The sequence below is a fragment of the Lathamus discolor genome, chromosome 2 (assembly GCF_037157495.1).
Source record: "Lathamus discolor isolate bLatDis1 chromosome 2, bLatDis1.hap1, whole genome shotgun sequence".
NCBI lineage: Eukaryota > Metazoa > Chordata > Aves > Psittaciformes > Psittacidae > Lathamus > Lathamus discolor.
In genome coordinates, this window is record NC_088885.1 from 3679334 (window position 1) to 3692488 (window position 13155).

At 35.9% G+C, this 13155-nt stretch overlaps 1 protein-coding gene across 4 annotated transcripts in view; it reads left to right on the forward strand.

Annotated features, from left to right (window-relative positions):
* Positions 1 to 13155, forward strand: part of ULK4 (unc-51 like kinase 4) — a 191974-nt gene that overhangs the window by 19229 nt on the left and 159590 nt on the right. For all 4 annotated transcript variants that reach the window (XM_065665495.1, XM_065665494.1, XM_065665497.1 and 1 more), the window contains 3 exons: positions 1927 to 2108; positions 4205 to 4251; positions 5213 to 5291. In XM_065665495.1, the coding sequence (XP_065521567.1) occupies positions 1927 to 2108; positions 4205 to 4251; positions 5213 to 5291 (308 nt within the window). The remainder of the gene's footprint in view (positions 1 to 1926; positions 2109 to 4204; positions 4252 to 5212; positions 5292 to 13155) is intronic.

The window sequence follows — 13155 nt, forward strand, 5'->3', positions numbered from 1 at the left end:
TTTTTGTAAGCAACTGAGATATTCCAACTGCAGTATTTAACCAAATAGATTAAAATTTGTCAAAGACAGAGAAGCAAATGAAAACAGGATCTTAAAATATGCAATGTTGATCAGCTGTAATCTAGGCAGCCTTGTCAGTGCCACCTTTAATCATGAAATGTTATGGGAATCATGTTCCAAAAGATAGTGTGGAGTTTGGAGTTTTTGTTGTTGTTAGTTTCTAATGTCTAGAAAGGCTGCTGAAAACAAAAGGTTTCTCATTGTCAGGAGTCTAATGTTTCTTCCCCTGGGAAAAACTCTTCTGGTCTATTCAAGGAAGTAGTATTATACACTTTACTGTGCTTAGAGCCAGATATGTAATCTTAGAATTCATATAGCACCTCTTCCTAGATAAAGAAAGTTCCCTTTTTCTTTCTGTAAAGTACGTGTTTTGGAGAGTTAATTTGTTGAAGAAATTTTAGAGTTGGAAAAGAGCACAGTGTATCCCAGTCTTCCAGTCGAGACTGTAGTAACAGAAGGTATTTTTCATTTGGTTAGAGTTCTAGGCAAAAATGATCAAATTCAAGTGACCAGGGTGTGTGTGTTATTTTATTTCATATTGCATTGAAGTAGCTAAATTATCACACTGATGTTCTGATATGTTAAAACTATTGTCCGTAGATGGGCCAGTGTTTTTTGTGCTTCTGACACTTTGAAGGTTGTAGCTTTTTTCCTGGACAACTTTCTGGTTGATGAGCAGCATCAAATTCAGTTTCTTCTGAAACAACAAACATTAAAGACAGCATGGAAAAATTAAGATAAATGCCTGAAATCCAAACTACTTTTCACTTTTATGAATGTAAATTATAGTTGCTTTCATCAGGAGGTGTTGTTACTGTAGTGTAAAATTGGAGTAAAAGACGAAAGACATGTTTGTAAATACTCTGTACTGGAGTATATCACGATGGCAGATAAGATATTAGTCATAGACTTATAGAATGGTTTAGGTTGGAAAGGACCTTAAGATCATCCAGTTCCAATCCCCTGCCATAGGCAGGGATGCCTTACACTAGACCATGTCACCCAAGGCTCTGTCCAACCTGGCCTTGAACACTGCCAGGGATGGGGCAGCCACAGTTTCTCTGGGCACCCTGTGCCAGTGCCTCAGCACTCTCACAGGGAAGAACTTCTGCCTTAGATCTAACCTGAACTTCCCCTGTTTCAGTTCAAACCCATCGCTGCTTGTCCTATCGCTACAGTCCCTGATGAAGAGTCATTATATATTAAAAAACAACTAACCAAAACTGAGGGAATGTGTGGCTTCCAGAGGAAAATTATCCATTGAGACTGATAAGGAATTCTTTGGAAAAATCTCTGTTCATGTACAGTGGGTCAGTGAATGGAACCACAGGATTTAAGTTAACGATCCTAGTGACTCTATGTTCCTTCTGAAGTCCTCTGCATTCTGATACTAAGTCTTACCTGGGTGGAAGCCTACTTATATGAGTAACTATACACATTTTCAGTATATTGATTCTGAGGAAATTTTTCCTGACTTTCATTAGATTTAGCTTCAAATTTTCTCCAATGAAACTGCAGTTTCTCATGAAGACTTAGTAATGATTACAGACAGCTACTACCTTTCCTAAATATAATGCCAGTGAATGTTTACTTAAATGAAGTCCAAGAACTTAGTGGGGTTGTGCTTTAAGAAATATTTTGAGACTCTCTGCTACATTTTTATGCTTTGTTTTTCTTCTTACTTCTTCTTTGATTTCTATAATCTATAGACATGAATACTAACATTTTTGTTTTAATATTTTAAGTATTAAATTGTAAATAGATAAACTTTGGAACTTGTTTATCCATGGTGATGTTATTTTCTAGTTGTTAAAGCATCATTGAAGAGCCATTATCTTTAACTACTTGTTTGCTTCTTATGGTTAGCTGAGAAGTTATCATCTATGAAGGATGTGGACTGGCATGACTTCTTGCAACGAGTGTGTTTAATGCTTGGCTCTCCCGAGAAGAATACAGGAGCAGCACGCTCTAAATTGAACTTCCTGTGCTATCTGTGTACTGTGGCTGTCCACAAGGAGATTGCAAACAGGCTTATGAACTCTCAGCTGGTAAATAATAAAGTTTTAAAGGAATCAACATGGTTTAGATACTTGCCATTGTAACAAAAATTGTCTGCTTTTAGTTGTGAGGTGTCCCTGCCCATGGCAGGGAGGATGGAACTAGATGATCTTGAGGTCCTTTCCAACCCTAACTATTCTATGAGTCTATGATTTCAAGAAATCATTGGTGTACTGACAAAAATAATATGGCAAATTAAGTACAGAATGATGTAAAAGAAAACCAACACCTAAATTCCATGTAAGCTTTTTTAAAAGAGCTGAGGGAAACTAATTTTTTCTCCTTAGATTTCAGATATATTTTTATATAGATTTGTTACATTAGTAAAAAGGTTGGGTTAAAAATTAACCTTGATAGAGACTGAAGTGGCATATGATGAAATGTTGGTCTTTATGAATCATTAAAGGACAGAGAACACTGAAAAAAGTTAAGGATTGAATTGCTCAATTACTTTTGCTTGGCCATATGTCCATAAAGAATGGCAAGAAAAACTTTCCAAAGAGCATTCAGTAAAGCTTTCATTAAGCTACTTCAAAAAATGAGCATGTTCTCTGGAGAGTGTGGTTTAGCATATACCTGAATGGTGGTTTCACCTTTTAGGAATGATTTTCTACCAGGCAAACAATTGTACTAGTCTCCTCTATAGTGGATTAACATATTTCTCAGGTTATTGCATGGTGCAGAAGCAAAATAGACTTACTCTTCTCATATACTCCATCCCTGGCAGTGTTCAAGGCTAGACTGTATGGGGCCTTGGGTGACACGTTCTAGTGTGATGCATCCCTGCCCATGGCAGGAAGTTGGAACTGGATGATTTTAGTGTGCTTTCCAACCCAAACGATTCTATGATTCTATGGTTATGTAAAAGCATCACAGAGGCTATCTTGAGATGTGTAATTTTCAGTTTATTTAATAAAAAGTAAACCACCTAACTTGTTTTCTGCAAGTAAGTCATATTCTGAGGAGACATGTCCTTGTTGGATATAGAGCTATTAAAGACAAAATTGCACTGCCAGAAAAATTGAGTGAAGAACATTCAGGTTGGAAGCAGTGTAGGTCTTATGATACATAGCTCATGTGAAAACAGGAAGCTGAATTGCTGGAACTTACTGCTCCTTTATCATTGGAGAAAAAATTTGGGGACAGGAATCCCGACAGCTGAAATTGCCAATTAACAAACATTTTAGAAATGAATAGCTATGCAGTTTGGTTCTTACGTGTCTGAATATGTGTCAGCAGTCCAGTCATTCTAGTATTTTTTCACCTGTTTTTGTCCATTCTCAGAAAATAAATTTCTTAAAAGCTTGTTGGGTAATACTATGTAATGATCTTTGTTCTCCATTATGGGGGGGGGGAAGTGTGGTTTTTAACACACTGATACATGCTTAGCAGTTTAGTTTAAGTCAAGAATATAGAATCATGGAATAGTTTGGGTTGGAAGGGACCTTAAGATCACTCAGCTCTAACCCTCTGCCATGGACAGGACAACTTCCTCTAGAGCAGGTTGCTGCAAGCCCGTGTATCCAACCTGCCCTTGAACACTGCCAGGGATGGGGCAGCCACAGCTTCTCTGGGCACCCTGTGCCAGTGCCTCAGCACCCTCACAGGGCAGAACTTCTGCCTTAGATCTAACCTGAACTTCCCCTGTTTCAGTCTGACCCCATCACCGCTTGTCCTATCGCTACAGTCCCTGATGAAGAGTCCCTCTCCAGCATCCTTGCAGCCCCCTTCAGACACTGGAAGCTGCTCTGAGGTCTCCACGCAGCTTCTCTTCTCTAGGCTGAACAGCCACAGTGTTCTCTGCCTGCCTTTGTACGGGGAAGTGCTCTAGCCCCTGATCATCTTCATGGCCTCATTTGAACTTGCTCCAACACCTCCATGTCCTTCTTATGTTGAGGACCCCAGAACTGCACACAGTACTGTATTTTTACTCTCAGATTTTGCTTATCCTTTTTTATCAATGTTTGGACAATACCTACAATATTTGCCTATGATATTACTGATATTTTGATTTATTTTGTATATCACTGGGACATGTCAGATCATTAAAATCCACTAATGCCTCTTTATCTTCTTTAAATTATAGTTTCCTATATTGGTGCAGCAGCTGCGTGCAGCCGCCAACTGGGATATGTAAGTAATGTTATTTTAAATGAATTTGCTTAAATAAGGAATTATGACTGAGTTTTATTAAAGATATTCTTTAACAGGGTATTTAAGTGTTTGAGCCTGTCACACTTTTGTGCTAGCTGACTGGTAGTGTAGAGATAAATAATAGAACACTGAATATTTTAAGCATTGAATTCATGTATTCCAAAGATTATAGAAAATCTCTCAAAATTTTTCTAGAAGTTATATTATTTAGTGTATGAAGTAGTGTTACTCAAAATCGCTGACTAAACTAACCTATACCATTACAGTGGTAAAATACAGCTTATTTTAAATGCCTGTTAGAAATCTTGCAATATGATAGTGCCCTCTGCTGTTCAATTCATAAATGTTGATTTTAATTCCAATTTTTCCTTTAATAAAGCATTTAAAACTGATTTGCTGAAACAGTTCTAATTTCAGTTTTGTCAGCTATACTGAAAAGTTTCAAATCATCTATAGGGTTTTTCTGTGTTGTAAGAGAACTGAACATGAGCATGACTGATTTGTGAGACCATAACAACCTAAAGAATCTTCATTCTTCAGTGCTTATGGAAAGAAATTTCTATGCATGAATTTATTGTGGAATTGAACTGATATACTGAAGTAACACTGACATAGGTTGCCCAGGGCAGCTCTGGCTGCCCCGTCCCTGGCAGTGTTCAAGTCCATGTTGGACACAGGGGCTTGGAGCAACCTGGTCTAGTGGAAGGTGTCCCTGTGCATGGCAGGGGTTTAGGACTAGTTATGGTCCCTTTAAACCCAAAGAGTTCTGTGACTCTGATTCTGTAAGAGGAAGATATGAGCTGTAAATGGCAATTCAAGTATTCTGTGCCCTTAGCAATCTGGGTAAAATATAAACAGGACAGTTGTTTTTATGGTATTTTTGAAATAGTTTTTATGTACCTACTTTATTTGATGCATACCTTTTTTATTTGATATTCAGACGTGTAAAAGTTGCTCGACTGATTGGTTTACTGGCATTACACACATCTGAACTTGGTGAAAATGTACCTGTTTCTGAGGTAACTTTCCCTCTTTTTCTTTGGGGGAGGAGTAGAGGGGGGAATTTTGTTAATGCTTTTGTTCTTTATGTCAGAAACTTTCACAGGTTTTTTTACCGGATCCCTGCTTTATTTTTTTCTGATGTAAATGGGAATGTAATTAATTCAATTAATGAAATGTATAAATTTCTGAGTTTATTCTGTGTAGTTGCAATTCTGATCTTTGCAGAGCTACCCACAAATGAAACTAACCTTTTTCTGTCCCTTTCAGAAAATGAAGTAGTCACTACCATACTTCTCGTGCTTGTGTGTGTTACAGAAGTGTTGACATATTTGGTTATCTGGAAATGTAATTATTATAATTAGTATTAAATAGTGTAATTGATTCCTAGATATCCTTTTTTCCAAAAAGTAATTGAGTAATTGGAGAATGAAAATATTTGTAATCCCTTTCTTCATTTTGCATGCTCAGTAGTTGACTGAAACAGAAGACTGATCAGACAAAATGATCTTACTGTCCTTGTTTGCATGTGACACATGCACGCAAGTTGTATAAACTTGACAGAATCTACTATTTAGTGACTGTTTAAAGAGTGAATATGACATTATTTCTGCTTTATGAGGTGAAGTCAGTATTTGAATACAATGGGTGTTTGAATGTGAGAAATTAGTGCTGAACGTACATAGCAACTATGCCTCCATACAGTGCAGATCTGGTCATCTGGTATGTCAGAACATGTAGTTATTGGCTAATAGCTGATTTTTTTTTTTTGGCAATGCAGCTAAGGAAGTACGTGTTGTTCTAGGTCCCTTTGGTTTCTTCTTAATCATAATAATCCTTAATATTATTATATTGCTATGTTGCTTAACATTTCAGTTCTGTAGTGAAATCTGAATTGAAAACATTATTGTTATTACCTTGGGTTCTTTGTTGTCTAAAATTATGAAGTGGGGAAGGAGTCCTTGTGGTTACAGTCATTGAAGTTTGGTCAAAGACTTTCAGTATTGACAGTTGAGTGTCAGTTAAATTCCAGGTCACAATTCAGGTGCACTCTTGCATGTGGCAGGTTTTTTCTGCTACTTAACTTTTAAAAGTTTCAGTGAAATACTCAAAAGTAATTTTGAGATACCCATGTAACTTTTAATAACTTAGCATGATATCAACACATGAAGCAGATTCGTAGTTCACTTGTTCAAACTTGGTTTGATAAATTAAGAACATGAACTTCATTTTATGTCATTCCCAGAAGCTTGTTTCCATTTCATATCTTCACAAAGCAAGATATCCTGAGCATCCTTAGGAATTCACAGCAACAAAAGGTCATCAGATTTAGGTTTTCATGGGTGTGTTGTTACTGATACTGGATTCACGTTTTACCGATCAACAGTATAGCTACCTGTAAGAAGGCCTGAGCTTGGTGAAAACCAACTTTGTCATATATATTCTGGCATGCTATGTGCACAAAGCTTTTTTTCCTTTTTTTATCGCTCAGTCACAAGCCTTTTGCAGGCTTTTGTTACCTCATTATGGACTCATCCAATTATTTCTGTTTTCTTTTGTATTTTTAAAGTACCACATGTCCTGTACAAGTCTATTAGGTCCTATGTTGAAAGCTGTCTCTTCATTTCTACCCCTACTCGCTTTTACTCAGTTACACATTTATTTAAGAATAGTTTCTGTACCTTTGAGGTTGAATCTGCTCCCTTAACCTTGCTTAAGTGATTGTTAAATAGTAGTAATATTAAGAACTAAAGAAGCAGAAAAGCTTTAGGAAAGAAGCCTCATCCTCATTTTACAGACAAAAGTAAGCTTTCACGTACTGTATGCCAAAAGCCTTTATTTTATATATATATAAAAAATAAAATAGTGAATTAGTATTTTTATTAAAGTTTTAATATTTAAATTCAAATTCAATTATTAAGAGAATTAATATTTTACCTATTTTTTTAATATATTTTTTAATGTTCTTATTCAGGGAATTGGTGAATAGCAGTTTGTTTTGAATGTAACCACTGGAGGTCACTAGACCATGAAACTAAAATGCAAGTAAACTACTATTCCACAAACTAGCCAAACATGGAACTGTGGAACTGTGCACTATCTTTATTCTGCTGAGCTATTCTAATATGTAGGTCATAGTAGAAAAAAAAAATAAATGTGTATATCTGTGAATTCACTTGCAGTTCATCTATTTCTAGTTAAGTATTTCTTAGGAGAATATTGCATGGGTTAGAAAAAATGAGACTGATCTTAGAATATAATAGGAAGATTGATCTGTAATTGAAGATAAAGACACTTTATATGTGATTTCTTCTATCTGGCAGTTGCAATAAGTATTGATAGGTCATGTTTGTTTCTGACTTGGTAATGTGGATTTTTTTTTCATTGAATTGCCCTTTACAAATGTGAATCATTGTTTCATTTCATTTATTCTTAGTAATCTGAGGAAAACATCTAAACTTAAAGATATTATCTTTGTATTTAGATTTTGAAACTGGTTGTTAAGGAACTAGATTATATTAGAAAAATAGTTCTTTCTTTCTTTCCAGGATGCTTGGAAAGAAAAATCTGCTTGTTCTTCTTAGACAGAGAAAAACTCTTCCCAGGTTAGGGAGGCTTGCTTCCATATATATCTAGTTTGGCTTATTTGTTAAAAGAAGCTCTTGTTCTTTCCTCTGTGTGAATAGATTGGACAATCTGCCAGGTAGGAAATATGAAATTTCACATTCAGTCTTTTATCTTAGTGAGAGATGATAGAGTTACTTCACAACGCCTCTGTGTTGGGGAGCAGTATACTCCTGAGTCTGGTAGGAGACAAGCCATCTCCAACTATCAAGTCATTCTCTGCCTGTTATTTTGGAGGCAAAAGTCTGGTCCTTTTCTTACTCCTTCAAAATTTGCTAATTGGGAATATTAATTTCACCCTATGACCTAGGTAGCTCTGCCTGGTTTTTTACAGGCCTGGGTCCTCCACTGCTCTACTGAATGTTTAAAGGGCTCAGAGAACCTGTTACAGACTTCATGCTCCTTTGCAAAGCCTTTGATTTATGGAATGCCATGGCCTAAATAATAAACTAAATATCCCATAGAGAATGACAGCATATTAGAATGTTTGTAATATTGAGCTTAGAATGTGATTCCTTTGCCAAAGCGGTAGAATATCTTGATTTCTGATTTCATCCAAATTGGAGCTCCATATAATTGGATCCTGTATATTTATGATTTTTTGAAGTACAATTTGGTGGTTGTTTTCTGCAGCTTTAAAGCACCTGCATCATTGCAGGTGTAGTTTAATGACCTGTGAAATCATGTGTAGGCTCTAGCTAGTCTTTTGTCTAGGCCTGCAGTTTGTTGTCATTCAAATTCATGCATAATACAAATTTGAAATCATGTTCTCAGCTTACCTCTGGTAAGTTCTGTTTCCAGGTCTATCCGCATCTGCCCATATTGTAAGGAGATTCAAATAAAAATGGTTTCATTTGGCCATTTATTCCCAACCTTTTAGTTTTAATGTTTTTTATTTTTGATAAGAAAATATATTTGTAAGTCTGCTCACAGATGATGATAATTTTTGTGTTTTCTTTAAGGGTACTTTCCTTGTTTTGCCCTAATGCCTCTATGTGTAAAAACCAACCAAACAAAACCCACCTCAGTGAAAATCTGTAGGCAAGAGATGGAAGCTGCAGCACAATGTGTGCATGAATATTTATACATGTGCACACATGCAGATACCCACTGTTTTGTAAAGTGATTAATCCGGAAGAATAATCTTAAGGTTTTAATCAGGATTGACACAATACTTCTGTAACAGTGAGAGGAAATTCCATTTAAGTTTTTTGAGTGACTTTTAGTTAACTTTCAACCTCTGTGGTGAGTTTGTTCAATTTATTTTTCAGCAATATGGTCCATTCATTGTAACCTGTATACTTGCCTGGGGCATGTGGCAGGAATGCAAACAGATCAATGATCAATATTTCTTAGGTAATTGAGCCTCTGCTGGCAGAAAGTCATGGTGTGTTTGAGAAAAGTTCTTCTGAGTTAAGAAACAGAAAATGTAGATGTAATTAATGACAATGAATCTATCAAGCATGGCAATTCTGGATTGTTGGAGAAATAGTAAGACCTTTTATCATACTTGAAGAAAGATACTTGATTCCCCCCCCCCCCCCAAAAAAAAAGTTAGTCAATCCAGTTAATTTGGTTTGCTTTATGTTTAAAGTCTAAACCAAGTTGGTAATAGAAAACAAAGAGATTTTCAGCAAGGGAACTGAAAACTTACATTACTGGTTGCAGGATTAAATCAGTTTTTGCATTTTTCTTAGGTAAATTGCCTGACCAAAGCAAAAGCTGTACCCTTTTAAAAGACATTTAATTGCTTGACACTGTTTATTCTATTTTCCTTGAGAGATGAAATAATACATTTTTACATTAAAACTATATCATTTGTGCTGCTAGTATATCTCTTTGCAATAGTTTTCCATTTAGTTAGTTCTTATGATAGTAAAAGTGCTGGGTTTGGTTTGGTTTAGCTTTTTTCCTGCAAGTCTGTTATGTTTGGGATAATGAAGAGCAATGCCCTAGGATCCCTTTCTTCAGGGAATAACTATCTACATCTCTGGAAAGTGAGAAGCTATAAAGCTATCTGGCAGACTTTTGTCTGTATTTTCAATATTTCATTCAGGATTCTGAGCATTATTTGTATCCTCCTTAATCAGTGTTATGAAACATGCAGGGGGTTGCAACTGGATGATCTTAAGGGCCTTTCCAACCCTAACCATTCTATGTCAGTGCTCTCCTTCGACTACTTGTATCATAAATGCAATAGTGACCTGGACTACTAAGCTCCAGAGAGAAGCTTGTTAAGGCAGAATGAAGGGTAACATGGTAGGGGAAAAGACAGGCCCTTAATTCCAATCCACATACAGAGTTTAGGAAATCAGCGGGCACACAGATGCTCTCTTGGAGTTAAGAGAAAAAATGGCTTCTCATCAAATGTTATGATTTTAATTCCCACCCCACACTACTTCTGGGAACTTTCTGGCAAAGACAGAAGTGAACACATTGACTTGGGTCTAGTTCTTTTTTGTGCTTATTAAGTGTATTGTTTGTAGTTGGGGGGAATGAATTTAGTGTTACCATTTATACTATTATAACTTATCATAACTATTATGTTTATACTATTATAACTTTTTATATTCATTATTTCAGAAGTAAACTTACTTGTATGAGGAAAGTAGAACACTAAAATTGACTTCCATTTTGGAGTGAAATATTGGGTGGGAAGTTACCTTCATTGTTCTGTATGGGTGCTTGAAACTGAAGTGCAACTTGGGTGTAAGATTGCGTATCTAAGTCAATTATGTATAGAATAACACATCCTACATCAGAGAACATTTTAAAGGGATTCTTCATAATTGGTTATATTGATTAGAAGTGCTTCATGTCTCACCAGACAGCTTGTTGGACTATTTTCAGTTTACATGCTTTCCTTTAATCACGGATTTTTGTTGATTGTAACCGTTTGATATCTTTGCCCATCTCTATTGTAGTATTTGTGCAACACAAGCCGTGAGATTTCTGTTTGAAGTGTAACATGACGTTGTTTTCTGGACCTGTGGCCCTTCCCACTGCATTTCTTTTTAAAGTGGGAAATATTTCCTGTTTCAATTGCTCTTCTTTAGGCTTTTCATTTTTATAGCATTGCATAGTCATTTGCTCTTTCACAGGTATCTACTGCTAAAGAAGCATAATTATCTCACAAAAATGCTGTTAAATAGTGGCTTCTTTAACACTAGTATTTGAAGCTTAAGATCTCAATATTTTACCTGTTAGAAAAAAAACAATTCATATAGAATTTACAATGCAGCTGTTTAAACTTTATTGTATGACATTCTGTAATTCCTCTCTTGTTTTAATTCCATTCTGTGCATTCTAATGTAAATGTACAGCGAGGAATACAGTTTAAGTCCTTAGTTGAAATTTGTAGCTGAAAGAAATATCTTTTCCACTATAAAATAATCACTTTCTAAATTACTTTCCATTATACTTTTAATACTTAAATTCTGTGGTAGTCAAATAAGTTGCCATGTTTTAAGCTGCATATTCCGATGTCCTTGATGATTCCCAGGTAGTTTTTACAGATGAGTAACTCCCACTGAAGGGAGTTTTACATGCATTACAATTGTAGGATCAATAATTTCTTTTAAGGGGATAATGTTAATGGGAATTATGTCTAGCGAGGACTAAACTTGCTGCAAAAATCTGAGCTATATCATCTCTTATGTTCCATTTCAGAACTGGACATATGCAAACAAATTTCTACTGTGAAATTTCTACCTACTAAGAAACAGAGCCTGACCTAATAGTGCTTACTGTTAAAGCATAAATGTCAGGCTGATAAGTAATGCTTATAGTGTCAACATGTCAGCTGCATAGAAAACTCATGTAAACAATGATACATCTTTTATCTTTTCTGTCCCTAAGTCTATCAGTTTTGTGTTTGCCTGAGAGCAGAGGTTGTTATTAAGCAGATGTATAAGAGGAGAAACTAATACTTCATGCATTTATTTGTGCAAACCATTCTTTCCGAGGGCTGCAAAGAATTAAGCCTGCAAGCTGCTTTGATTTGGTAGGCAGCTGGAGGATTTGTGAATAGGATGTGCCTTTTTGGTTTGATCCTAGGGTGATAAGCAGTTTCAGGTTAACTTGCTTCCAGAACAATATGGTGATCATGTGAAGTGTACCACATATCTGACAGCTGCCTTTATTATGTATGTACCGTGCAGTGGGAAGCTTTGTTTTTCTGACTGTTGTACTGTGTGTTTTTTTGCTGAACTAATTTCAGTTTGTCCCTCCTCTGGAATCGCTTTCCTGAGGCTTTAGAATCATAGAATAGTTAGGGTTGGAAAGGACGAATATACTTGTGTCCTGTTCTGTACGTGCATAGAATAATTTTGCCTTTATTGGTTGTAATTGAGAATCTAGACTGAAAATATTCTACAATTTCGAAGAGCATTTTGGCTTTATTCATACACAGAGCAAGACAAATTGAATATTAATATTTTTTTCCTTAAAGCAAAAAAAAAAAAAGGCAAGACAAAATCAAATCCAGTGCAGGAACATGAAGGTACATTGCTACTATTTTCACAAAACTAAAGGTGGCTATATTGCAGCATTAAAAATGGAAAGAGTCAGCCTGACAGTGGTATTAAATGAATGTGGTGTTAACAAGTAAACTGTCAGCCAGTTACCTTTGGGAATATACCCTTCGCTTTCTTGGTAAAGCCTGTACTCTCGAGAGCACTGAGAACTGTTTCACACAGAGGGAAAAATACCCAAATATTCTAAAGCCAAGGAGCACTTACTGCCTGCAGTTTCCTCTCTCTATTTAAAATTACATAGCTAAATCCATATGCAGAAAATGCAGTTGGGTTGCTTGAGCAGTCCGTGCTTTTACAACTAACAAGCAGATCTGTCAGTTAACTCCAGAATTGGCTTGCAGCTGGCTGTCTTAAACTTCATTTCATAAAGGCTGCCTTTTAGCATATTCACCTCTTCTTTGTTTCTATCGCAGAGTTTAAACACAAATCCTCAGTGTAGGAGGGAGTCTTCTGATACCTATTAATGTCTGAGCTTTTTCTGTGTGTAGTACGTTCAAAATGTTTTCATATATGTATTCTGCCTAAAAAGAAATGTGTTTGTACCTCAGCCTTTCAGACAGTTTTAGGTTGCTTCTAGAGGTCTCAAAACAAAAGCCACCAATAAATAATTTTATTATTATTATTTTTTATTCTTGCTTAGTTTGGTAGAAATTTGATAGGTTTCAAATGATTGCAGGGAAGGGGACAATGCTAAAATAATAGTCTTGAATGCTTCTTTTTTCTT